The sequence below is a fragment of the Pararge aegeria genome, chromosome 5 (assembly GCF_905163445.1).
Source record: "Pararge aegeria chromosome 5, ilParAegt1.1, whole genome shotgun sequence".
NCBI lineage: Eukaryota > Metazoa > Arthropoda > Insecta > Lepidoptera > Nymphalidae > Pararge > Pararge aegeria.
Window position 1 is genome coordinate 4,888,364 of NC_053184.1, and position 27,022 is coordinate 4,915,385.

The following is a 27,022-nucleotide window of genomic DNA, read 5'->3' on the forward strand; positions in this document are numbered from 1 at the left end:
AATATGCGTACCCTGGTAAGAAGCCCAGTGCACGCCACTGGTACTACTAAATAACTTTATACTTTCTCCAATAAAACTATGCTATAATGTCGCAATGTATATGATGCAGGTTTCTATTTCAAGTGAAATGTAGGATGTTTTCTTTCTATCCATAATCCTATTATTTAATCTGTGATCACGGTAACTATCTAATGTAATTAGTATTTTTATATCTACTCACTATCCAGGCTAATTGTACACTATTAGATTCGGTTAGATCGCTTTTGCGACCTAGACACTTAAAGCAAATAACAGTCGCTCGGAGTCTCTTTACATGACTCAAGTGAATTCTAAAGTCGGCCACCCTTATTAAATTGTGTTACTGAATCTAAACGGGTCGATTGTTATCTTCACCTCTAATCAAATCACAAGTAACAACCCAGATACTAAAACATGTATTAGTCACTTTAACTAATAAATGCTTTTATATCTAGGTTGTTACTTGTGATTAAAACACCTCAAATAATATAACCTATAAACCTGTAATCTAATAAATCGCATACAGTGGGATATATACCGAAAAGGTGCTGGAATGGCGAATTTATTCCCTTGTTAAATGGACGGATGAAATCAAACAACTAGCTCACTGGACGCAGGCGTTAAAATTCCGAGGAAGGAATCTTTATTACCGGTGATCCCGGGTTTCATCCCCGTCAGGGGCATTTGGGGATTTATAATAACTGTTTTTTCTCATGTCTGGTGGGAGGCTTCCCTGGCGAATTAACAACTTACCGACAAGGACGTGCCGCCAATTCATTTTAAGACAACTGCCATGCCCCTAACACGTTAACCCGCTACCACCTTAGACTGCATCAACGCCCCAATTGGGAGAGTGTATTCAAGGACTAAATTTTAGTGGATCTAAAAACAATTACGTTATTCGTAAAAAAAAACACCATGTCTCCCGGATATCTCGTTCACGCTCACGCAGGCTCTCGTGACAACTGCACCAGCCAAACCCTTGACCATCTATTTCGGGAATGTCCCCGCTTCGGAAAACTCCGCCTGGATCATGAGTTCCTTTGCGGGCACCTTGGGTTGTCCCCCTATTTGCTGCGCTCTCTGATGCGAAAAAGACCTGCCTTAAAATCTTACACCGACATGGTAAACTCCATCCTGAGTGACCTCAAGAAATTCAACAATACTTAGTAGATTAAAAATTTTTAGTAATAATTATTATAAGTGTATAAATTTTATAGTTTTAGTTTATCTATGTGTATAGGAAGAACAGCCTGGCCGATGTATCAAATCGCAGAAGCAGGGCTGTACTTTTCTTTTTAAAAAATTGTATCTTACGAAACTGTTAATTATAAGCATATAAAATAAGATAATGTAAGAAAACTAAATTAATAAAAAAAAAAAAAAGTTATGATGGACGTTCAATTTCCAACTGAAGATAATATAAATGACACACCTTGTTAAGAAATTCGTGTCAATAGATTCGAACTTGATTACAAATTTTATTATTATTTTTGGAGGCACTGTAACATTGTTGTATTATTGGACTCTTTCTAATGAACATAGAATTCACACACGATTCTATGTTTACGAAACAAATGTCCGACGCGGCGGCCGCTTCGTGACATTTGAGCTGACGTGTTCGTGGAGCAGATTTTTGCATGTATTTATATATACAATATAAATATCCATATACCTTGTTTATACGCCGATAGATAAAGTGAAATTCGTCACAAAGTTCTGACGTAGCTTTTGAGATTAAACAACTTGACAATGTGTTACGACATTTTACATAAAGTGGACAAATTAATAAACTCTCCGATAAATGTAGCTTACATTAAGGGTAGATATATGAAATACGAGTGTATTAAAGATATAAATAGAAATAGTTTAACTCTTCACAGTTTTGATTGTATTTATTCCAGGATTTTCGAAGACACGAGCCCTTGGATTGAGACGACCAAGTGGTGTTTTTCTATTTTATAAGATAGAGTCAAATAATTTGTAAATTCAAACGTAATGAAGATGAGATGAGAGCACTACTAGAACTCCGAAATAACACATGTTTGAGAAGTCAAGTTTGTGGTAATTTATTGTGCTGTTGTAACTGGTAACTGATTCCCACAACTGGAAATGTTTTTGTGATGAACATGAATGTTTTTCAGTGTCTTTATACTATAAGTATTTATGCATATTATTCATCAAAATATTCATTAGTCATCTTAGTACCCATAACACAAGATACGCTTACTTTGGGGCTAGATGGCGATGATGATTGTCCTAGTATATTTATTAATTTAATTGTGCAAGGTTGTCTTAATTCGACAATATACATAGAACGTTTAAACAATTTTAATAATAATTTATAACTATACGTGAACCATATTCTACATAGTTATGCTAGTGAGTTCACTTCGGGCAATGATGAAAAGCTTCTTTTAAAAAAGTTTCTAAATAGTAAAATATTTTTTTCATTAAGTGTAACCTTGACCACACGCATTATGTCATGTTATGTGCATAGCGTGTGTGCGGTGTAAATAGGGCCACCTCATTGGATGTGCCAGCCTTAAAAGTGTTTTTCACGTGGGATCGTTAGTGCGGCATATTGACGTCATGTCATGGCAAATACGCCACAGTGGCTCAATGGTTCAGCTTTATGTTTTGATTTACATACTATTACGTATAGGTCACGTCACGCCCCTTACAAGGGAAATAATTAACGCTAAAGCGCGGGACCAGGGAATAGCAGAAGTTTGCCCCCGTTTATAATTGCACATATATTATTTGGATATTATTTCCACTTGTGCGCCAGCGCTCTGAGTTTATAAAGCTGTGGGAGAAGATATATTTTTATCCTTTCCCCGGGGAGATAATTGTCTTCTGCCCATGCTAGCCGTGCTGGGACTGGTCCTTTGGCCTCGAATTCTCGAGATATCCTTTTTATCATACGAACAAGGCCGAAATATGTTCAGTAAGAGGCAGGCTCTATACTTATGCGAAACACTAACAACTGTACTTCTTTATCTAACAGGTATTTCTTTCGTTTCTTATGACCGCCTGCCCGGTTTAAAAATAAGTATAGCAACGAATTCGGAGCAGATCGAAGGCTTCATTTAGTTTTCCCACCTAAGCCGGTGGCTTAGTCCGCCAATGCTGTAGGTATGCGAATGAGTGTGAACTGATAACATTATTCATTTATGTTTATTTAGTCGAAATTATAATCATTATTCTTACGTATTATATTAAAAACAGGCTAAAGACTGTAACTTTTACGTAGTTTGTGTATAAATCACCCACTGTGTAGTAAGACCGTTAGATCACTTTTTAAGTGACTCGCATTGTACTAGATAATATTATAACGCTATAAAGCAAATTGTTTTACTTAGCGTTGTGGTCCAGTGACCTGCACTATGAAAACCATGAACCCCGTATACACAACCCAACTTGTAGGGTAGGTATTTGAGCTAATTGAGAAGACAATGGAAGGGGTGAGCACAAAAGATCGAAAAGGGTTGAAGTACATCCGCTTAAGTTTCATCGACATAGTAATAATAATTGGTAATCCATGTTAAATAAATGGATTGATTTGGATACAAAATTTGCCTGTTAATACAATTTCAGAAAGTTTCATTATTTGCCGGAATGGTATGGTACGCACGCAATATCGGGCTCAATTTACGCGTTGTCTATGTTTGTACTAACTTAACACTCAAACAGACTTGTCTTGCTTTGAAACCACCGATTTCAATGCTTACCTAAATAACAGGAAATTCGTGTTGTGTTTCAGTGACAAGTTCTTAGTTATTTATGATAAATGTATAAGAGTATGTGCACTGTGCAGCCGTTTGATCTCTTTTCTCAGCTAGGGATGTATGTGTAGTCACACTATAATCCTAATGAAACTGCAATATCTTGGCAAATGTCAACTGATACTGTAACGATAAAAGTCTGCAGACTAGCTCACTCCTTCACAATAATTAACAGCTGGTGTCTTATTTTGATGCATTATTAGTTTTTGATAATATAATGTAGGTATATTTAAAAATTGAAGACCTCAATTCCTTGCTGTGAGAGTTATTATGTATACCTAATTGTGTCCAAAATGTTTATGTATACTTTTTCTGGGATATTGAGGGTCATAGCATGATGTTCAATAGCCTATAATCTACCTCAAGAATTGGTCTATAAAATGCATAAAAAAAAATAGAAAATGTTAAGAGATACGCTTTTTAAAAAAACAAAATAACAAACTCTTCAGAGTAGTAACCTGTCAGGTTAGTTTACTTGTTCAACAAATCTCTTTGGATCTCTCTACTAACGCGCATGACACCCTAATTATGAAAGACTCCACTATGACTGTATACAAACATCTTCTTGCTATAAAAAACAAGTTTGATTTAAGATTTTTTTTTTTATTTGCATAATTAACTTAGCTCACATTTTTTTAAAGAAGGTAAATGCAAGCTTAAAAAGGATAGGATATGAAGTGGTACAAAAAGATTTTCCTTGAAGTGTTTCATACTGTTCAATGTTCTATTAATTTGGCTTGACCCATTCTTTTTTAATTAACTTAGGTTTGTTATATTGAAAACTTCAAAAGATATAATACCCACCAAGAAAATGACATTTTCCTTTTACCTACCTATTATGATTAATTGCATTAGTATACCTACCCACACCTAGTAATAAATTATGGGTATGTAGGATAGTAATAAAAAATACAACAATATATACAAAATGAAAATGCTGAATGTCTTCCTACAAATGTTAAATCTAAATTTATGGTAAATATTCTAGCTCAAATTGGAAATTTTGTTATTTGGAGTATTTTATTTAGTCTCAATTTGGCTAAATTTAATAAAACTTGGTGCAATTTATAGTAATTATCATAAATTTAATTAAGTTCCATTGTGATGTAAAACTTGAGATTGTTTATTTCCTAATTTTGTTATTTTAATCTTTTGTTGATGTAACATAACTTTGTGTGTATGTTCCACATTGTTAATAATCCCATAGCAAATAGGTAGGTTTAAAAATATAAAAGTCAACTCACTTTTTGTAGACTGTGCAGAAAGAATTGTTAATCCTCTTGTCAGACATGTATCTCCGGCGATCCTCAAACAAGTCTTTGATGGCAGTCACTCCTAGCACAAACAACACAGGTAGCATTGCTATTTCCTTGCCAAAAGTATTAATTGATGGCACCCAGTTTAACAACACTATAAAAATAAAGTACACATTGGCAATCCTATGGAACTGTTCGAAAAGGTTTTTGGGTAAGAATGAGAGCAGCGTATACTTCGTAGTCCTGACTTTATTGTTACATCTTTGTCCATTGGGGTGATCCTTGGGCGGCGTTTTGTCCGGTATGAGGTGGTTGGGTATGACAATCAGGTGCCTATTGTCGACGGCGGGTTGCTGGCGGCGCATCAGCCAGAACACAGCGCGACGCCATGGGGCAATCACAGAGGCGCGTCGCAGGGTGTAAATGGAGTCAGAACGTGACGCTTGCCGAGAGTGCCCTCGTACTGAGGAGAGCCGAGGTTGTGCACTCGCTGGAATGGGCTCGCGGTGGCCTGGTGGCAGTATGAAGTCCGTTCGGCTACCGGCGCGACTGTGGCCTGGCCCCGAGGCCGCACGAGGGTTCTCGCCGATCTGGCCGTGCGACAGCGCACGCTGATGTCCCCGCATAGCGGACTTGAGAGCTGGTCGCGCGCTGGCGGCGTTTCCCAACATAGGCATTCCTCCATGACTTACCGATCTTGAGTGACCCTTTGATTTCGGAAAAAGATAAGTGTGTTCTGGTGCGCCCGGTAAACTCGGCACAACCGCAGGAGTCTCTCCGCTTCCTTCTGTTGACATTTTTACTCATCTGAAGGACGTTCGGCTCGCTGTTGCCTCTCATTTAAAATCGCGGTATTTGGTGCGGCCGACCGTATATTTTGTTGCTCTCGATAAAACTAAAGAGAATGTGCCGTGGATTCGAAGCATATGGTTTGAAATCACGTTGTTACACATAACTCATGTTCTTATTTTGAATGCGCGCAGAATCGTTTGATAATTTAGAAAGCGATATAACTATGCACATGTTTAGACGAGCTAAAATAAACATAAATTACAGTAATATTTGACCGCCACGAAGAAAACATTCGATCGCGAAGTGTGCACAAGACGAACTCAAAAACAAGCAAAGTTGACCGACCGACTGACAGTTGACAACTGAACAAAACTGACATCCGTGCCTGACATTGACAATACGTTGACGTTTACATTTCGATGTTGCTAGTCCTACTAAGAATATTAATATCAAGGTTATAGGCACAGAGTACTTTTTATATATATATATATATATATATAGTGCCACGTATTTTACAAATATTTGTAAAACCCACTAGAGTAGATACATGCATACGAGATTGAAACTTTTCCTTTGTCAAGTTTTTCTTTCTATTCGCGTTTTAATTTTTTGCCTTTTTTAAGCTGAAAGAAAAAGACAAATTTTGTTTATAGTATTTCGTTTTTACAATGTTGGTATTAAAAATTATCTCGTCGACGTCATCCCCGGCCGACATGTTCGTTTGAGTTCCGAAACTTCCGACATTTTGACATTTATCTCCCAGTTACCCGTGTATTTTCTAATCTTATAAGAATTATCGTGTGATTTTTAATCAGCATGGATGAAGAATACGATGCAATCGTTCTGGGCACGGGCCTAAAGGAGTGCATCCTCAGCGGTATGCTGTCCGTGTCCGGCAAAAAAGTTCTACACATTGATCGGAATAAGTATTACGGTGGTGAATCTGCGTCAATTACCCCGTTAGAAGAATTGTTCGCGAAGTTTAATGCTCCAGCACCGGATGAAACATATGGCCGAGGTCGCGACTGGAACGTGGATTTGATACCAAAGTTTTTGATGGCTAATGGCCTTCTAGTCAAACTGCTGATCCATACGGGCGTCACCCGGTATCTGGAGTTCAAGTCCGTCGAAGGCAGCTATGTGTACAAAGGCGGGAAGATCTCAAAAGTACCCGTGGATCAAAAAGAGGCGCTAGCGTCAGATCTGATGGGTATGTTCGAAAAGAGGCGGTTCCGAAACTTCTTGATCTACGTACAAGACTTCCAAGACGATGATACGAAGACTTGGAAGGATTTCGATCCCAGTACTGCAAATATGCAGTCGCTGTATGACAAGTTTGGACTGGATAAAAATACCCAAGACTTTACAGGGCACGCTCTGGCTCTTTATTTGGATGATAGCTACCTGCAGCAGCCGGCCATTCAAACAATTACGCGTATTAAGTTGTATTCAGATTCTCTTGCTCGGTATGGAAAGTCCCCATATTTATATCCAATGTATGGCTTGGGAGAGCTACCTCAAGGCTTTGCACGGCTGTCTGCTATCTATGGTGGCACTTACATGCTAGACAAGCCTATTGATGAAATTGTTCTTGGTGAAGGAGGCAGGGTAGTTGGGGTGCGCTCTGGAAGTGAGGTTGCAAAGTGCAAACAAGTATATTGCGACCCTAGCTATGTCCCAGAAAGTGTGACTAAGCGTTGTCAAGTTATCCGATGCATTTGCTTGTTAGATCACCCTATCAATAACACAAAAGATGCTCTTTCAACTCAGATTATCATTCCTCAGAAGCAAGTTGGAAGAAACTCTGACATTTATGTGTCCCTGGTGTCCTCCACCCACCAAGTTGCTGCCAAGGGCTGGTTCATTGCTATGGTGTCTACCACTGTGGAGACTAATGATCCGGAATCTGAGATTAAACCTGGTTTGGATCTATTGGGGTCAATTCGGCAGAAGTTTGTATCAGTAACAGACTACTATGAGCCTACTGATGATGGCAGTCAAAGCCAAGTCTTCATTTCTGAGTCATATGATGCAACCTCACACTTTGAGACCACTTGCCTAGATGTCCTCAAGATCTACAAGCGCGGTACAGGTGAAGACTTTGACTTCTCTAAAGTGAAACTGGAATTGGGAGAGGAGGAGCAGTGAATATTGTCCTATTATTGTATATTGCTTGTTAATTTTTAAATTTGTTTATACATACATGGCTAAAGTAATAAAAGTTGATTAGGTATTGGGATAAATTTATGAGAGCTTTGTTGCATTACCATTTGAGCTGTACACTCACATTCTCCCAACATTTTTATGTTTACTAGATATTCAAAAAAAAATGTGAGGATTATTATTTATAGGAATTATTTGTTCTTAAAATGTAAGAATGCTTTTTATATAATTTAAGATATGCATAGTACATACAATGACATATAATGAACGGTACAAGTCACGTGATAACTGTGTTATATGTATAGTTGTGCATCAAAACATGCATTCCATTGAAGTATCAGTACTATTTTGCATTGTACCAAGATCACATTCGAAACATGTCAATATAATATGAATGCTCATTATACACTTTAATGTTCTATGTAAGATCATGAATAAAGTTACATTACAACAATAAGCATTTGATTTTCCTCCTTTTTGGCTTGAGATTAGAAAAAAAACATCAATTCTGTTATTAATACTTTATTCTTATTGATATGACTAGTGCAATTTTCATTTTTTTACTAAACTTAATTTTTGGGTAATCAGGCCAATATAATATACTACTAGTTAAAGCTGAACAGCTTATATTTCCACAGCTCTACAAATTCAGATTTTTAGTCCTCAGGTCATATTTGAAAACCTGTGTGTAGATAGTTTTTTTTTTTAATGGTGCTGTATATTTTCACACTTTTCGCAGACCATGAATTTCTGAATGTATTCAAATTGTAAAGTATTTTCTGTTAGAAAAACTGAGTGCTCACCCAGAGTTAAGAAATTCTACCCAACTCCATAGTGAGCTCTTTTAAAACATCTGTCATTGATATATTATAATTACTCCAATAATAGTCCATAATCCCAACCAACCAACATTGGTGCAGTGTGGTGGGTCTATGCTCTAGAAACCCTGTCCTATGAGACAGGAGCCAGCAGTGGTATATGGCCTGATTATTATATTTTTTAAAGCATAAACATTTCTATTTGATCACAAAAATACAGCTGTTAAAATATGACAGCTACTAATGAATTATGTTAATACATGAAATAAAATATATAATTCATAGACAACTTTCTATTGAGATTATGATTTGGGTATTCATTTATTAACTAAAAATAAATATTGACTTTTGAGAGCTTTGTGATAGCCGTATTTATATACCCGAAATGTATTTTAAAGAGTATAGACTGTCATTTCTACAGCCAATAAAAATATAATCACCATACACAGCCGGTGATGAAAAAGTTTCATTAGGTAAAGCATACTCAGAAATTATACTTCCAGTGTCAGAGTCTAGGATGCATAGTATCCCATTATTTGAAGCTGCTAATATCTGTTTATCGCTCAGGCTTCTCGGTGTGGAATAAACAGGGGATGTGAGCTCAACTGTCCACTGCAGTGTTGGTTGGAAGTTCTTTATGATGATGCTGTAGACTTTGCTGTTGTGGCACCCGAAGACCATTTGCCATTCTAATTTGCCAATTTCTTTGATACAAATTGATGAGAATATATTTCCTTTCGCTCCTTGGTACTTCCAAATCTAAAAACGGGTTATTACACAGTTTGAATAAAAATCAATGGTTGCAATTTTTTTATACACACATCTCTAAACCAAACTTAATTATTGACATGTCTAAAAGTATTACTATCCCTTTCCATAAGAAGCACTGTGAAAAGGAGGGCACTACTTTTCCTTTTGTTGGCAATATCTGTTGTGTATTTAGGTACTTATACTTATAGGCACATAGTGTGTGTTAGTTAGTTTATTTTGCCTGCAAATCGGCACGTTTCGTGGTTTGGTTCGTTTTTTTTCGTCTGCAAATCGGCACATGTCGTGGTTTTTTTTTTCATGTGTAGGTAAAGTAAGTGCACTGTACCTTGATTCCTTTCTCCACAGTCCTACAATGTATTTCTCCGTTGACTTCAGCGAAGACCACGTACTTATCGCTATCGTAGAGCGCTGGGCTCGCAAACACTGGGCTGGACAGGGTGCCTCGCCACGCCACCGTCTTGGAATCAGTGTGAATACTGGCGCATACTCCTGTAAGAGTGCCCAGGAGAATGTACTCCTGTTTCGCGAGGACTAAGTCCGCTGATATGGCCTGCTCTGTCACTTTGATCGTGTGTTTTATTTCACCAGTCTGTAATAATATAAACATATTTACAGGATATTGTATTGATATGTCATACATTAACCAAATTTTTGAACATATATTTTTTTTATTTTTATGTTTTACTTAACGATACAGAAATTAACGGTTAAAAAAGATTAGTCCCCGGAATAGATAATTATGGGCACCCTACAATAGATCTTAGCTGTAACTACCGATCAACGTTCTCGCACTCGGTCCTATAGTCGCAGCGGTAATTCCAAAAAATAAAGTATAATAATAATATAACTTAAATAATTAAAATTGAAAAACCCATTGCTTACCACATGCCACACATTACCATGTATTTTTTTTAATCCACTACAAGTTAGCCCATTACTGCAATCTCACCTATTATTTATTTAGGTAGATACCTATTACGAGTAGCCATGATTTGCTTATTTTATGCTCGGACATGGTAAAAAAAAAAAATGAAAAATGTTGTGGATATATGTTATCACCGATACCGAACGACCAAAAAAAAAATCCGCCGTGGTTTCAAAATTATCCTGTATAGTGAAGTTATTTTTCACACGACTCGACGACAATGCCTTATAACATGGCCTGGTATTCAAGCTTAATAACATCAATACATACTATAGGCTTAGCAGTAAGTAATAGTGTACTGGAGTCCCTAGAGGCTTTTATGATTTTTCCCGGATGCTCCGAGAACACTTGCTTTATTTTAAGTCGGTATAAAATAACTTTTTTTAGAAACTTGTCTAAGTTACGCCTCGCTAGTCAAGGTTGAAACTGGCTTAGTAGATTCTACTCTACCGCTTAGAATAAATAAAATGACTGCCGTAAAGTTTTTGTTATAGGTTGTCGCTAGGTAATTTTTAATGCACTTACTATTAATATTAATATTGGTATTAGAATAGATATGTTTATCTAAGTAGCTATCTTAACAGATTTAAACTGTGATAATGAAAAATATGACAAGATGTGTAATTTTAAAGACAATAACCTAACTAGGTTCATATTCTTTAAATACACTTAAAATATCATCAAGGACGACAATAAAAGTTTTGGATAGAAACAGGCGTTACTTTGCGGGAATCCATGATATATTATGAAAATTTAACTTAATTTGCTATAGCCCGCAAAAAGCAGGAGAATCTGTATGGTGTTATTTATAATTTTAAAGATGTTGACTTTACAATGAATAATTGTCTTAAAAATTATGAATTGTAAAGTCAACAACTCTTGAGGATGCTCTGGTTTCGGAATGAAACGTGCGTAGAAGGTACATTGCCGAAGATCTGTTTGGTGTGGAGTATAAGGATTGAAAAAATTATAAATTACACCATATAGATTCTCCTGGTTTTTGTGGACTATAGCAAATTAAGCTTAATTTTCATAATATAAGTTTAAAAAAATATAATCCTAATATTATGAAAGCAAAAAGTGATTTTGTTTGCTATTACTTCACGCCGCAACTACTGAACCAATTTGACTGACATAGGAAAAGATCGTGTTAGAAACCTGCTTACCTGAGAGTTGTCCATAATATTCTCAATCGCGTGTGGAGTCCACCAACCCGTAACAGGTCAACGTGGTGGGCTACGGCTTTAACCCTTCTCATTGTGGGATGAGACCCGTGCCAAGAAGTGGACTGGGGTAGTGGTATATGATGATAATTTTATAACTCTAAAATATAAGCGAGGTTTTTTTTTATTTCACTACACGTTAGCCATTGACTGCAATCTCACCTGGAAGTAAGTGATGATGCAGTCTAAGATGGTAGCGGGCTAACCGCGACAACGAGACATCGCACCAACGCGGTACGTCTTTGTCGGTAGGTAGGGTGGTAACTAGCCACGGCCGAAGTCTCTCAGCAGACCAGACCAGAGAAAATTCAGAAATTACAAATTCCCAAAGTGCTCTTGCCGGGAATCGAACCCGGGACCTCGTAATTAAATTTACAGCGCTCACCGTTGCGCCAGGGAGGTCATCAAAATAGGTACATACCAAAACATGAATACATCGTATATTTCCATCATACGACGCAATATACAGAAGTCCTTTACAACAAATTCCTTTGCTCTTGATCATAGAACCAACATTGGTCTTCCACACTTCCTTGCCAGTCTCTAGAGTGAAGCACACTATGGTGCCATCGTAGGTGCCCACCATGCCACAAGGCGTGGATAAGGGCGCCTCGTTGGAACAGCACACTGCAGCTTCGACTCGCGAATTCACTTTGATCACCCCTATCGTTATACCACTAATGGCGTCCACAATAACAATTTTCCCGGAATGACTACCCACGGATACGTATAGGTTGCTGAAATTAATAATAATAAATATATAAATAAATATATGACGACAATACACACATCAACATCTATCCCCAAAGTAAGCGTAGCTTGTGTTATGGGTACTGAGATTACCGATGAATATTTTTTTGATTTATATACATAATTACTTATAATATACATAAAAACACCCAGACATTGAAAAACATTTATGCTCCTCAAACAAAAATTTTCCAGTTGTGGGAATCGAACCCACGGCCTCAGACTCAGACGGGACTCCGAAAGCAGTGTCGCTGCAAACTGCGCCAATCGGCCGTCAAAGTCAATCAAATCAGAGTATCTTACGAGGTATCCAACTTGGGAACACCCATTTATTAAACACAGCGCTTAAAATTTCCTAGGGACCTCCCCGGCGCATGGTTAGCGTTATGGGCTTGCTGCTTTAGTTAAGGATCGAAATTCTAGTTTTTTGTTTCTTAAAGATAGCAATTTACTGCAATCTCAACTGCGGGTGCGTTGTGATGCTATCTAAGATGTTAACAAGCTAACCTGGTAGGGTAGTATAGTAGACCCATACGTCTAATCGGTATCCACGCGCCATGACGTCTTTATCGGTACGGTCGAAATACTTAAAATACTTAAGTTTGTACTCACAATCCATGCTGATATAAGGTCGGAGATGCATCAACACATTTGCCAGTGTCGTACGACCATACAACAACAAACTCCACAGGCGACTGTAATACATGATTTTCAGTTGCTTTCTTCACAGACTGAGCAGTCGATACAAAACTCTCTGTATTTGATCTGGACCTTTTCAATCGCTTTTTAGGCTTCTTTGTCTCTAAGCATAATTCCTGATGAGCTAATTGTATGATTTCATCAATCGTTTTACTCTGAGTGATCAAGGAAGGTAATATGAACTTCCCCAACTCCGGATATATCAGAGACAGTTTATTGCACATGGACACAGCAAGAAAAGATGTACCACCCAGCGCGATGAAATCCTTGTACTTAATGTCTTCATATGTAATATTACTACCTAACACAACTTTTAATTCCTTCAGGAACATTAGTTTCAACGAATCTAATGTTTTTGGCATTTGTGATGACTTTTCAAACAATTGTGATAGCATACGCTTGGATATCTTGCCATGTGGGTTTGTTGGCAAATTGTCTACTTTGATAGTTCTGTCCGGCCAGTGTTTGTCATCAAGTTTACACTTAAGGAAGTCTGACAGCTCCTGACTACTGAGAGTTTCGGAAGAAAAATACAGCACGAGAAGCATAGGCTTTGGAAGCCAAACACAGGAACAGGTTTTCACTCTCGAACACTGCATGGTTGTTGTTTCTATAGCCTGTAAATTGACTTTGTGACCAAATCGTTTGATAACATCATCTTTTCTTCCCCTATAGTAAATAGTGCCATTTCTAACTTCACCGATGTCACCAGTGTCGATAAATTTTAATGAATTTTCCTCTTCTGTGTCAATTGACTTGTTCAGAATAATACATTTTCTTGTTTTACTCACTGTAATAGAGATAAGATGTTTTAAATATAGAACCTGTAATAATGCAGAGGAGACCCATACTGTGCACGGCTAGCATGTGCAGGAGACAGTTATGTTCCCAGGGAAGGGATAAAAAATTATCTTCTACAGCTTTATCAACTCTCGGAGCATTGGCGCAAAATTTCAAGTCAAAGTCAAAGTCAAAGTCAAAAATATGTTTTAGTGGAAATAATATCTAAATAATTTATGTGTAATAATACACAGGGGTAGACTTATTCTATATTCCCGTGCTTTACAGGTGGATAACTTAATTATATCCCTTGTAAGGGGATATAATTTTTGCCTCCTGCTTGTGCTACGGCCAGTAATGGATTAATGACGATGATTACATTTAGGTAGGTGAAGTACCTTAGATGAAATATTCAAAGCGTTACTATACAATAGCGTACATAAAGATTTTTTTTTGTGAGAAATAATTTAAGTAATTTAATAATAAGATAAAAAAGCATTGTTTATTTTTTTTTATAAAGAATCTACCTTAGCGCTACCTTTATTTACCTACCAAAAGCATAAGTTTAAGCAGCTAGTTTTATATAACTGCCTATGCAGTAAAGAAGATACGCCACCTGACAGACATAGAAACTGCTAGGCTAGTCTATTTTAGTTACTTTCACAGCATTATGTCATATGGAATTTTACTATGGGGTAATGCTGCTGATATTGGCACTATTTTCGTGCTGCAGAAGAAGGCTGTTCATGCGATCTATAAAATGGGTCCGAGAGAGTCATTGAGAGATAAATTTAAAGATGTTAAAATAATGACACTATATAGCCAACACATATTCGAAAATTTAATGTATGTTCACAAAAATTTATCAAAATTTAAAAGAAAATGTGACTGCAATAATTTGAACGTTAGAAGCAAAAATGAACTTGCAGTGCAGTACACTAGACTACACAAAATAAGCAATTCATTTCAAGGTAATTGTATACAATTTTACAATAAATTACCGATTGATATCTTGGGGATGTCACTAAAGAAGTTCAAAGTTTGTATTAAGCGAAAGCTTATAGAAAAGTCCTATTATGGTATAAAAAAGCTTGGGTGTAAACAATCTAATCTAACCAGGTTGCTTCTTAAATATTTTCTAATGACAATGTGAGATGGTGATAACAAAAAGAACACCCGGCTAAGTTTGTTGTGGGCTTCTTCTTAGACCAGGGCGCGATTGGAACCCTCGTAGCTTTAGTTTTAAGTTTACAATTGTAGTTATCGCCATCACTACTCACTGCTATGTACACATTTTGTATATAATAACGCATCAAAAGTGCCATCTATGTGCCTATTTGAATAAAGAAATATTTGACTTTGACTTTGACTAACACAAACAAGATAATTATATTACACCTATTCATGTTCATTTAATTTCTCATTAACAGTTGTCTTTTGAGAGTGTCTTTAAATCTTAAACTTAACTGTCTATATTTTGCTACACAAACAAATTTTGTTCGTACCCAGAACTATTTTTCCAGTGTCCTTCTCACTGTGATTGGTTGGCTCCACCACTATCTGTGTCTCAGAGAGACATTCACCAAGTGGAATTTCTCTGTCATTAAGTATTCTACTCAGGTCCAGTTCAGCTGCACATGCCCAGCATGACATCTCAGTTACACCATATAATGTGAATATTCTAGTTTTATTCATGACATCCTTTAGTTCTTTTAACCTCTTTACACCATTTAATGGTTCACCACCCAGAGCTAAAGTTTTAAGTGTAGAAGATGCACTAAGAATTTTATTCTTAATATCCGAATTTGAATATTGGAAGAATTTTGAAGGGGTTGTTTGCCAAAATGTGACAGAGTTTTCTTTCTGCTCTGGGAATAAAATATCTGCTTTTTCAGGTGCAATGAGAAGTGAGGCTCCATTCATACAAGCAAGGAGGATTTCAATCAATGAGGGATCAAAAGTTAAAGGTGTGGAGAAGTATATGATGTCTTTATGGGAAATATGAAACATTTTAGTGAGGTCATCTATGTTTGGTTGGAGACAATGTAGTGGTACTTGAATATGCTTCGGTTCTCCCGTGCTCCCAGATGTCATTGCTATGTAGGAATGCTCAGGAACATGTCTATAGCTATGCTGACTTCCACACTGTTGTAAATCATAAAAGTTGACCATCATGTTAAAAACATTTATACTTTTGTCTGGCTTTCTACCAAACATATCTGAAGAAGCATCTTTCTTGAACTCCTTGATTGTTATCAAAATATTACATGATACTTGACTGGCAATTGCTTTGACATCTTGTGATGGATCCAAAAACATGAAAGTTGTACTGCATTTGTGAGCACTGGAAAAATAAATAACATTGGAAGATTTCGAATTATTCATCTGTAAATAATTAGAAAGTTTTTCAAAGACAATTTGCATACATGTTATGGGGAAAAGAATGTCTTTGCTGACTAGCTCTAAACTTCTTTTCCCTCATATACTTCTAAAGCGTTTTTATTATTGTCTGTGTCATTTTAACATACTATCAAGAAATTTTTCCGAAGATAGCTGTATGATCAAGTAATTTTATTGTCCCACGTTTTTTATTAAATTAGTTATTTTATTTGAATACTTATAAGTGACTTACGCAGCAATAACGCATGGTATAATAATATTTCTTTCCGAAACTAAACCTATGATCCCCTTGCCGCAAACCAACTGTTGCAGGTTTTGCGATATGTACTCGCACACTCCATATAATTCAGAATACGTGTAATTACTGTAGACGCCGTTATTGTAATGTCTCACTGCAATTCGCGATGGATTTTTAGCACAAGTTCGCACAAAAATATCGTAATATCCATGTTTCAGTTTCATTTTAGTAGGACGGATATAATCACGTGTGAAGTTGTTACTAAATAAGTAGCTGCAGGTTTCAATTTATAACTCAATATGCATTGTTTCACATTTAAATTACTATTGCTTTAAGCTTTTGTTGATATAATAAATAAAACCAAAATATTTTGTTTTTAAAACTTGACAGTTGACACTTGCTGGCTAGAAATTTGACGTTTACTTGCTTGACACAGTTGACAGTTGACAGCAAACGTCAATTCCTTCACAGATTCCTTTTCGTGTTTTCAGTCCTTAGTTTCTTATTAATCTGTGCTTGTCAATCCACAACTGCACACCTGTGCTCTGAAATAATAGAACCATTGATTTACTAAGCTACTTCTGATTAAGTTACTCTATGCTGGGAGTAAGTCACTTAGAAATTCTCCCAGCATAGCTCTATCCATTGCCCGCTGTTTACTTTGAGACTTCTTATGAGGCATAGCACGAACTCGTATTCAGACACAGAGGATTTGGATGAAAAGATGTCAGGAAGTTTCCCGAACTCTGTCTATGGAAACTACCTATGGTTCGTGTGTTCTGTAGGTACGGTAGGTAGGTAGTGTGACGTTTTGCGGTAATGTGTGCCGAGCATTATATTTATAAAAACATAAATATTTTACATATTAGGCTTTAATTAGCAGATGTTACAAGTAATCGTGCTCTGCATTGCTGGCAAACATGCTTGGGTTCTGGGGAGTCGAACATAGAGATCCGAAATCGTTCCACGCTTACTATTAAGATGGAAATGTTTTAATAAGATACGCATGGCAGTCTCAGTTTTATTAAAATACGCCAAATTGGAACAGAGACCGCATTAAAAGACCCTTATTAAAAATGATAATATAACACTTTGCAGCGGCTGTGAGCACTGTGATTTTAAAACTACTAGGTACTTCTACTAACTAGCTGTTGCACACGAGTTCGCTTTGGTTTCTTAAAAAATATTCGTCTCCAGTAGGGCTAGGATGCACCGCACGAGAGGGTTTTGTCTCTCCATTATATAGAAAAAAAATCTAATTTATCTTATAATGTAAACAATCTTCCTAAAAATATTCGCTGCTCGAATGCGTGTTGGTGTGCTATAACAACCTTTGTCACCATAATTAGTAAGAATAACCGGGTCCGACGGCACGGAGGTTGACACCACCAATTGGCTAACTCCGGGCTGGTACTGAAAATTCATTAAAAGAAAAATAACAATACTTTACAATTTTTGTCCGACCCGGGATTCGAACCCAGAACCTCGTAATCCGTAGTAAAACATGCTAACTACAGGCATTTTAATTAAATCGTGCGGCAGAGGTTTTAAAACGTCCAACCTTTGTCTAACTGCATGATGCAATCTTTAAATGTGCCAAATTGCTTTAAGATCGATGCAGCAGTTGAACCGAACATAGGTAAAAACGGGCGCACTTTATAATTTACGTATGTTTAACTAAATATACCATCATTTGGCTTTATGGCTTCAGCAGCAGCCAAGTTTGTAATTTATCAATCACAAAAAGCTATGCAGTCGTAAAAAGTGTTGTTATAAGATACATCACTTAATCTTAAAAATAAACTTTTTTAGAATTTTTATTATTATTTGAAATTTGTATTTATTTTTAATTTTCTATTTAATTGTAATTTTCGATTTAATTTTAATCTTAATTTTAATTAATTTATTATTATCGTAGTCTTTATTTGCTTATCATTAATGTATTTTTTTTTAAATGTTGGTCATATGGGTCGTCATCATCATCATTACATCAACCCATTACCGGCCTACTACGGGGGTCTCCTCCCACAATGAGAAGGGGTTAATGCCGTAGTCCACCACGCTGGCCCAGTACGGATAGGTGGATTGGTTGCATGGGTATTTGGCCTGAAATAAAAGCATTTTTTATTATTATAGAGAAGAGTTTTATTAGTATTTGGAGTCTGAGTTTAAATTTTTTGTCCTCTGATGTCAAAATTGTGAAAGTCAAATACAAACTCCTCTAGTAATACTTACTAGCTTACAAATCCAGCTTTCTAGGACAATAGGAAATGCCCTAAGAATTTTTATTATCATCAGTGAGTCAGTGACGAAGTCAGGTTTTCTTAGATGTCCATAATATAATCTATAGCATAAGAGCTATGCAATTAAAACTTTATTTGGTTAATAAGTAAATTATATACAACTATTGACAACGTATCCCGAATTTTTTGTTTATCCCAAGTTATAAGTTTAAAAACGATGAAGCACTTCGAGAAAAGGTGGATCATTCATTTGGCTCGTCTTGGTGGGACCCGTGCAGCCCTATTTGAGCAATGTGGAAAAATACCGCTTTATTTCCTTATTTTATAGCTGTAGGGTAGCCAAATATTAACCTTATCAATATCAAATATTACATATACCTACAGTTTAAGTTCCATTAGACTACACCTGAGAAAATAGAAGAACAACTTTATATTACAAGAGTACATGTACAATTCTATCTGACCCTGGGAATCAAACCTGAGGACTTCAGTTCAGCTTGCACAACTGCCGCTCATGGCACATGCAAAATATATCTGTCTGATATCTTCAACAATAATTGCAATGTATCCTTTTTTGAATGCTACTTGCTTTATATAAACATTAAAAAAACCTATACCATATAAAAAAATACACATTATATTATTGAGAATCTACATGTTTGCAGAGGCCGGTTAAAAATAAGCAATCGTGCTTTACCTTTTGGTTTTAGCATTGTAGAGTACACTTAATTAGTTTTTATATCTTCTACAAATAAATAAAGGTATTGCTACGAAGTTCAAGTTCATAACATCGCTATTCAATGGACCTTTTTTATGCAGATTCAACCGGCACTGGTGTCTAGTCGAAGGTATGCCACAAGAAGTTTATTTATTTAAAATTTATTTTTACACCAAAACAAAGTTATTGAAATACAAAGATGGAAGTAGAGTACAAAAGGCGGCCTTATTGCCTAAGTTTGCTACAAAGTTTCGCACAAAATAAACATTGCGCAGGGTCTCTGCGGCGATGGTGACCTAAAACGTATTCGGCAAATGAACGGGTCCAATCAATTAGGGGCGGTCAGCGATCCGAGCAAAGGAAAGAGGGCAGCGCGCGCGCTCTCTGAGGAAACTCGGAAACTCGGCTCTCGGGAAAACGTGGGGGTGCCGCGGACTGGGGGACGGGGGCAAGGGGTACGAGGGTGCGTGCGGCGCGCGCGTGCATCGATCGCGCGGGTCGGCCCGGCATGCTGTTCAGTCCGCCCGGGGCGGCCGGCAAGAGCGCGCGTGTGATGCGCTGCCTCTGACATGGCCGGCGCTCGGGCGCTCGTGGCCGCCTGCTGCTGCTGGTGGTGGCTGACGAACGCAGCCGGTGAGTACTCCAAACCGCATAAGAATACCAATAGTCTCATAGTTCCCACGTTTGACCCGATCAGCTGATCGTAACATCACCGCCTCCTGTATGTCACGTTCTATCGCTTTTACAAGATTCACACCCCCGAGGTGTGCCGATCAGCTGATCTGTTTTCACATTTTCCTTACAAATTAACGTCTTGGTCGATTTTTCCGAGAATAGCCGCTACGTGTGCCTTATCCGTGATCACCCCTCGCGAGCAATGACTTCGAGGGTTCAAGTTCGTTTAAAATGCACCTAGTATTTATGTTGATCACGTTGTTTTTAATTTCTGACAGGTACTCGTTCTTTCTTGTCTGATTAATTAAATTTTAGTGTGTGAATTAGTGCATTTCGATTTTTTCTTAACCAAAAGAAGAATTTGACGGGTTATAAAAGGATCTTATTATAAAGGATATAACAGGATATTATTAACAGAATATTTGTTTATCTAAATAATCGGCAAAAGTTTAATGAACTAGGTCTCGTTTCACCCCAATTTGACGGTTACATAAGGAATTTCAGTTAAGGAATTTGTCAGTGACTATCGCATTCTATTAAATAACATTTTACGTTCCTTCATTAAAATGTTTTGTGGACATGTAGATCGAATGATTATTTTTGATAGAATTTAGTTTTTTTAAAGCTATGACTAATCTTATTTTATGAATTTGTTTAAATAAGACATAATATAGAAACTCTAAGATCTAAGTAGACCGAAAATATGGAGAGTTAATTACGGAATTCCTAAAGCAGCTACTCTTAAAGTGTGACTTATTTTTCCAGGTAGCAATAATTCAGGTTTACTATTCGCGGGAGTTGTGTATACTTTTTTTAAACAATGTTATAAGTAGGAAAGTGTGTTGTTAATTGTTGATAGGGTTATTTAAGAATGATGTTCAATGATAAAGTGTATTTTTATTCTGGAATAACCATCAACTATATTGCTCTCCATTGCTGCATGAAAGTAAGACAAACTAACGACTTTCGCGTTTTTAATTTTATAATATGGATATAAAAAATAATCTGATCTAATCTGTAATGAATAATCTATAAATGGTATTTATATCAACTTAATGTACTGTTACTGTCGCATGCGGTAGCATGGTGCGGTGAGTTCAAAAATTACTAAGTTCGGGGTTGTCTCGAAGGGGCACGCCAATCGGCATGGTGTACACAAGACTAGGGTTCCCACCGTTTCCCCCATGCTACTTATATAAAGTCTTATACCTAATTTGTTAGCAAAAACTAAACATAGAGTCAGCAAATACGTATTCTAGTTCGTTACAGTAGAAGTTATTTCAAGAAATATATTATGAATTTTGATGAAGCAAATTCTATATTAATAAATTTAAAGTGAATTTATTTACACGTATCAAAAGAAGGCTGACTGTTTTTACCAAACCTTAAACGTGTAAGAACTTGAGTGGAATTTGCAAATAGTACTCTCTGCGTCGAGAATACACATCTAATTTTACCATATTATGAGATACGGTAAAAAACTTTATTTATTTAGCGTTCCGGTATGATGTCGCGTATAAACCGATTAGGAGGATGGGTTAAATATAACTGCCATACCCCAACGGGTCAACCAGCTATCGGCTAACTAGTAAAGGAATATTTAAAAAGTCTGGCGTCTTGCAGTGCTCTAACTGGAAACAATCCTTTTCTCTGTGCAACATTTTCATATAAAATATAAGAACTTCTTTAAGTAATTTCTTATAAGAAACCAATTTGTACGAGCGATGGCGTGAACTGGGTTTCTTACCAGGGTATGTATACAGCAGAAAACTTGCATAAATCGCGATCTTATCGTGGTACTGGTGTCGCGGGAGCAGTCGGGTCCTCACTTCACCTGCCGGACATCGCATACCAATACTACTATAAACTTCCGTTAACATCATTTTGTCATTATTTTAGCGATGATTGCCAATGGTGTTTATTCTGTTTGTCTTAGCAGGCAGGTTTAAAAGTAGTGATGTCGCGTATAAACCGATTAGGAGGATGGGTTAAATATAACTGCCATACCCCAACGGGTCAACCAGCTATCGGCTAACTAGTAAAGGAATATTTAAAAAGTCTGGCGTCTTGCAGTGCTCTAACTGGAAACAATCCTTTTTTCTGTGCAACATTTTCATATAAAATATAAGAACTTCTTTAAGTAATTTCTTATAAGAAACCAATTTGTACGAGCGATGGCGTGAACTGGGTTTCTCACCAGGGTATGTATACAGCAGAAAACTTGCATAAATCGGCAAAAATCCTTCTCCTATACGAGTTATGTATAAATTTTAGGGTAGGCAGCGCTTTTGCGCATGTATGAAGTAGAAATATCTCGTACTCAGTGGGTACGAGATATTTCTCTGATTTAGACTAATATATAATGGTAATTCCATAGAGCGGTAGGTAATTTACTATAATCCTAACAAAAAAACTAGCATGTTCGTTTTCTCGTCTTCTATAAGTCCCGATTACGATTAATTTAGGAAGTTATTGTGTAGTTGCCCACGAAGAATTCTGTAAAAAATTGGCATTGCAATGGATTTCGGGTCAATAGCTAAAGTTTTATAATACGAAGGTGTTTTCATGAAGGTACTACTCGGCCCATGGCTACTTCTATTCTTTCAAAGTTTAATTGTAAATATTGAATGCTCAAAGAGGGACATATGAATTTACTTTGGCACTGTTCATATCCGTTTTTCCATAGAATTAATTGGTTCAAGATAGTTTAGTACAATCTTGTTAAACTTTTAGCACGAATAGGTAGAGAATTGAACTTCAGTACCATTTCATAAAAAATATATTACATTATATAAGTTTAAAAATAGCCTTTGTCACTCTCTAGCCACTAAATAAACTATCACTAAGTAAAAAATCCTATCTCTATGAAAAAATCACATCAACCCACTGCTCTGTTGCTGCGTCAAAGATGGACAAATCACGAAACAAACTTTCGCATTCATAATTAATTTTAGTAGGGCAGGGATGAATTTACTTACTTGCTTACTTTACTTACTTGTGAACCCTAGGAGGCACGTCCTTGCCGCGACCACTACTGAATAAACGAGTGACGTCGAACGCCGAAATCATATCTCGGCAAATATTGACCATAATCACGCCACTTAGTATCGCGATCTTATCGTGGTACTGGTGTCGCGGGAGCAGTCGGGTCCTCACTTCACCTGCCGGACATCGCATGCCAATACTACTATAAACTTCCGTTAACATCATTTTGTCATTATTTTAGCGATGATTGCCAATGGTGTTTATTCTGTTTGTCTTAGCAGGCAGGTTTAAAAGTAGTAACAGTTTATTTTTAATACAATACAATTTGGCTCTTGGTGGTAACTGGTGATTTAATCGAAGATGGTAGCGGGCTAACGTGTAAGGAAGTATGGCATTTAAATTTAAACCATACACCTAATTACTTTCTACGCGACATCGTACCGAAACGCTAAATCGGTAAAATATAATTGGCGCCAAACACCCGTACAAATGACATGACAAATGACATCGACATAAAAGAAAATGTTGTCTTCGTGTGAAACAGTTGACATTTAATGCTGAAGACAAAAATGTACCACTTCTCTCATCTATTAGGTTGCTGATGCTTGATGTCCATCAGTATTGAAGGAAAAATTTGTTAAATTAAACAAGTACCTACTTAATTAAAAACAGGACTGCCAACATATTTATTTTTTCAAAACTATTTATACCAGTGTCACGCAGGATGATGTAAGGATTCTAACCTCATACATCCAAATCCGTTCAGGTAATTAGAAGTTATTAAAAAACCTCCTATACATACATGAACCCTAAAGACAATACACTCCCTTTTTCGGCAGTTTTGTGAAAAGCCTACATATAGTCCTACAGTAGGCTTTTGATACAACGGACAATTAGTTTCTAAGCATAGCGCGTTTTTTAATAATGTATAGACAGGTAAAATAAAATGCATATATCTATATTTAACCAGGACATCTATATTTGAATAGATTCGCTTTTTTTTTGTTGAATCAAATTCGAAATATTTTATGTTCTTATAAGTTTTTAGTGGTATTTTATATGTGTTTCTGTTATTTCAAATAGCGATGCACAGTCCTATTTAAGATACTTTATAAATATTACAAATCATATATTTATCAAGTCTGCGCGACATTGGCAAAATAAATTGTGCCCATTTGGCACAGAGGAAAGCCATAAAATCAAGAATTGAATTATATTAATCGCCATATCAAACTGAGAAGTGACAGGAATCATAATATTATATTTTATCAGAATTTAGCAAAAGTTGGTTAAGAAACACCGGATGATATTTGAACAGGTTTCTCCGTGTAAATACTAAACTTTGTATGACATAACATACAATATTCAATTTTAATTTAAACAACAGAAAAAATAGTGATTTACATAAAAATGTAGACCTCAAAATTATAGTCTCTTTAAAAGACTTCAACGCGCGCCAATTCCAAATTAAGACCTCCATTTTGATATTTTTGTGATGGATTTTTAAAACAATTTTTTTTAATTTCTTATTATAATAAATTATATAATATCTTATTTTCAATACAGAACCAGTGGTTTCTAATTGTAAGGAATAAAACAGTCATTTTGAATTAATTTAATTATAATACTATTTGGTGAGCGATGTAAGTATTCACGGGCTCGTAATGGGAAATTATTATGGCTTTGAGATTAATGACTGTAATATTTGTCGGATGGACAAATATTACAGTCATTAATCTCTTGAAAGTTTTTTAGTACCCTATAATTAGTGTTGTTCATTATTTTGGTCAATTTAATTACGAACGTGCATTTAAAACGCGCCAGCCAAGTTCCAATATCAAAATCACAAAAATGACATAGTATTTCGAATGTAGAAAATTGGTAATTTATCAAAGTAGAACATCTGACACGATGTCACTAATAGGAAGGCTGTCATTTCCTCTAAGCATTTATCAAGCCGGGCCACTGACACAGTGAACCTACATCGAGGACACAGCGTATTTCTACTTTTAATGTCCTACTTTTTAGTCTTTACATATTTCTTCTTTTTGCTGAACATCTTATGTTTGCGGAACGTAGAGTAATTTGGCTGTCGTTTTTATTATCAAAATATACATCAAAATATACTGGTCAAATGGTTAGATTTCAATGCAGTTTTTATGAATGTTAAATTATGAATTTGTAGTTAAGTTAACAAATGCAGTTATAGCATAAAAAAAAATTATGTACGAAAGCGTCCTAAGACAAACATCTATTGGCGCACCTAAGAGGTAAAACCAATTCATATACCGTCATTGCAAAGGTCTCGACGCTATCTCAAAAAACTTTTTAATTATATTTACTCGATATTTCTTTTAGGAAATTGTAGGTTATACCTTCAAAAAATTTTTGTTCTTGAAAGATCATTTACTCGCTTCTTACCAACCTTTTTCCTAGCTTAGACTAAACCTAAAAACATAGATTATACCTAGACAAGAATATTCCCAAAATATTATGTAATCATGAGTATAGATATGTATAGCACGAGGGCTTTGTGCCAGAGTTTAGCTAATTGCACTACAATTAGAAACAGTACATTAAAATGTACTACGGATTTGTGGATATTAAAGTATATATTAGCATCATATGCCATATTTTATACTCTAATATAATAAATTTATATTTTAATACAACTGTCTCGATACCCTTGTGTCTCTGTTATGTTTGCAGAGAACCAAGTAAACCGTTTCTTCAATCTTCGGCACTCATAGGGAAGAATATAACCTAATTTAAGTCCATAATTTTTTCTTAGGTCCCAGGTGGTCGTCAGGATTGCACAATTAAATCACAATGGGTGTCCGCATTAGTCTATAGTTTTATTTATTAATTAAGGTTAAATTACTACATAGATATATGTATATTCTAAGTATTTATTTATAAAAATATTCGTCAGTCATTTTAGTACCCATAACACAAGCTACGCTTGCTTTGGGGCTAGATGGCGATGTGTGTATTGTCGTAGTATATTTATTATTTATTTATTATTATTATTTGTTTTGTATGATAAATTGAATTTACGACATCGTGGCAAAATGACGGTTAATAGGTCATCGGTATAAGTTGGGGGTGGTGCCAACTACGAACCCTTTCATTTTTGGCGTAGCGCCAGGTACACCTGTATCTTACAAGTTATTGAATAATCTTTAGACTTCAAACGTGGTTTTCGGTCGTTACCGAAGTTATTATGACAATTCTATGCATTTTCATTTTTTTTATTTCCTTATCATCTTCATATCAAATGATTGAAGTCCAGTATAGAAGGCTGAGTTTATAAGCACTTTTGAAATTTCAAGTCAATGTGTAGTGACTGGAGCACCGATTCGAAGAAACCGGCAATAAACTCAGCCGATTGCTCTTTTCCATCATTTTACAGAATAACAATCATTACAATCTAATTATCTTGTAAAAGATGAAAGCAGAACCGCTTACTTCCTAGCAGCCTTTTCGTTAAGAAATCCATAAATAGTATCGAAACCATGATTTAGTAAATGTGTTTTAATACATTGTTTAAATTTAATTACTATAATAATTAGTTCGAATGTTTACCTTCGGTATTATTTTATAACAGCATATACCCATCCTCTCGTAGGATTTCTATAATTTTCTTAGCGGACTATGTTCATTTACGTTAGCTATCTGGATCTGCCATTTTGAATTTCCACTCGAACTTATATCGATCATAGATAATGCATTATTTTGGCCATAGTGACCTATTTATTCTGATTCGTTTTAATTTGAATA

The 27,022-nt window shown here is 36.1% G+C and overlaps 4 protein-coding genes across 6 annotated transcripts in view; 2 read left to right on the top strand and 2 right to left on the bottom strand.

Annotated features, from left to right (window-relative positions):
* Positions 1-5,996, bottom strand: part of LOC120623633 (phospholipid-transporting ATPase VA) — a 106,566-nt gene extending 100,570 nt beyond the window's left edge. The window contains exon 1 of the mRNA XM_039889730.1: positions 5,051-5,996. Coding sequence (XP_039745664.1) covers positions 5,051-5,859 — 809 coding nt within the window. The 5' untranslated portion in view covers positions 5,860-5,996. The remainder of the gene's footprint in view (positions 1-5,050) is intronic.
* Positions 5,997-6,502: 506 nt separating this feature from the next.
* On the top strand, positions 6,503-8,471 carry LOC120623868 (rab GDP dissociation inhibitor alpha). The gene has a single exon (XM_039890144.1). The coding sequence runs from the start codon at positions 6,671-6,673 to the stop codon at positions 8,000-8,002; it is 1,332 nt and encodes a 443-aa protein (XP_039746078.1). The 5' UTR covers positions 6,503-6,670; the 3' UTR covers positions 8,003-8,471.
* A 58-nt stretch (positions 8,472-8,529) lies between these two features.
* On the bottom strand, positions 8,530-17,025 carry LOC120623870 (beta-alanine-activating enzyme). Its single transcript, XM_039890147.1, has 6 exons — positions 16,616-17,025; positions 15,489-16,327; positions 13,117-13,993; positions 12,176-12,491; positions 9,932-10,195; positions 8,530-9,594 (listed from the first exon to the last, which is right to left on the bottom strand). Exons 1-6 carry the CDS (start codon positions 16,843-16,845, stop codon positions 9,208-9,210), a joined length of 2,913 nt encoding a protein of 970 aa, XP_039746081.1. The 5' UTR covers positions 16,846-17,025; the 3' UTR covers positions 8,530-9,207.
* A 3,093-nt stretch (positions 17,026-20,118) lies between these two features.
* Positions 20,119-27,022, top strand: part of LOC120623891 (protein kinase C-binding protein NELL1-like) — an 86,394-nt gene continuing 79,490 nt past the window's right edge. For all 3 annotated transcript variants that reach the window (XM_039890175.1, XM_039890176.1, XM_039890177.1), the window contains exon 1: positions 20,119-20,215. In XM_039890175.1, the coding sequence (XP_039746109.1) occupies positions 20,152-20,215 (64 nt within the window). In that variant the 5' untranslated portion in view covers positions 20,119-20,151. The remainder of the gene's footprint in view (positions 20,216-27,022) is intronic.

Coding starts and splice junctions, on each gene's coding strand:
- LOC120623868 (XM_039890144.1), top strand. CDS start 6,671: ATGGATGAAGAATACGATGCAATCGTTCTGGGCACGGGCCTAAAGGAG.
- LOC120623870 (XM_039890147.1), bottom strand. CDS start 16,845: ATGAAACTGAAACATGGATATTACGATATTTTTGTGCGAACTTGTGCT. Junction 13,994..15,488: donor CACTGGAAAAATAGTTCTGG/GTACGAACAAAA, acceptor TCTCTATTACAG/TGAGTAAAACAAGAAAATGT. Junction 9,595..9,931: donor CTGTGGAGAAAGGAATCAAG/GTACAGTGCACT, acceptor ACCCGTTTTTAG/ATTTGGAAGTACCAAGGAGC.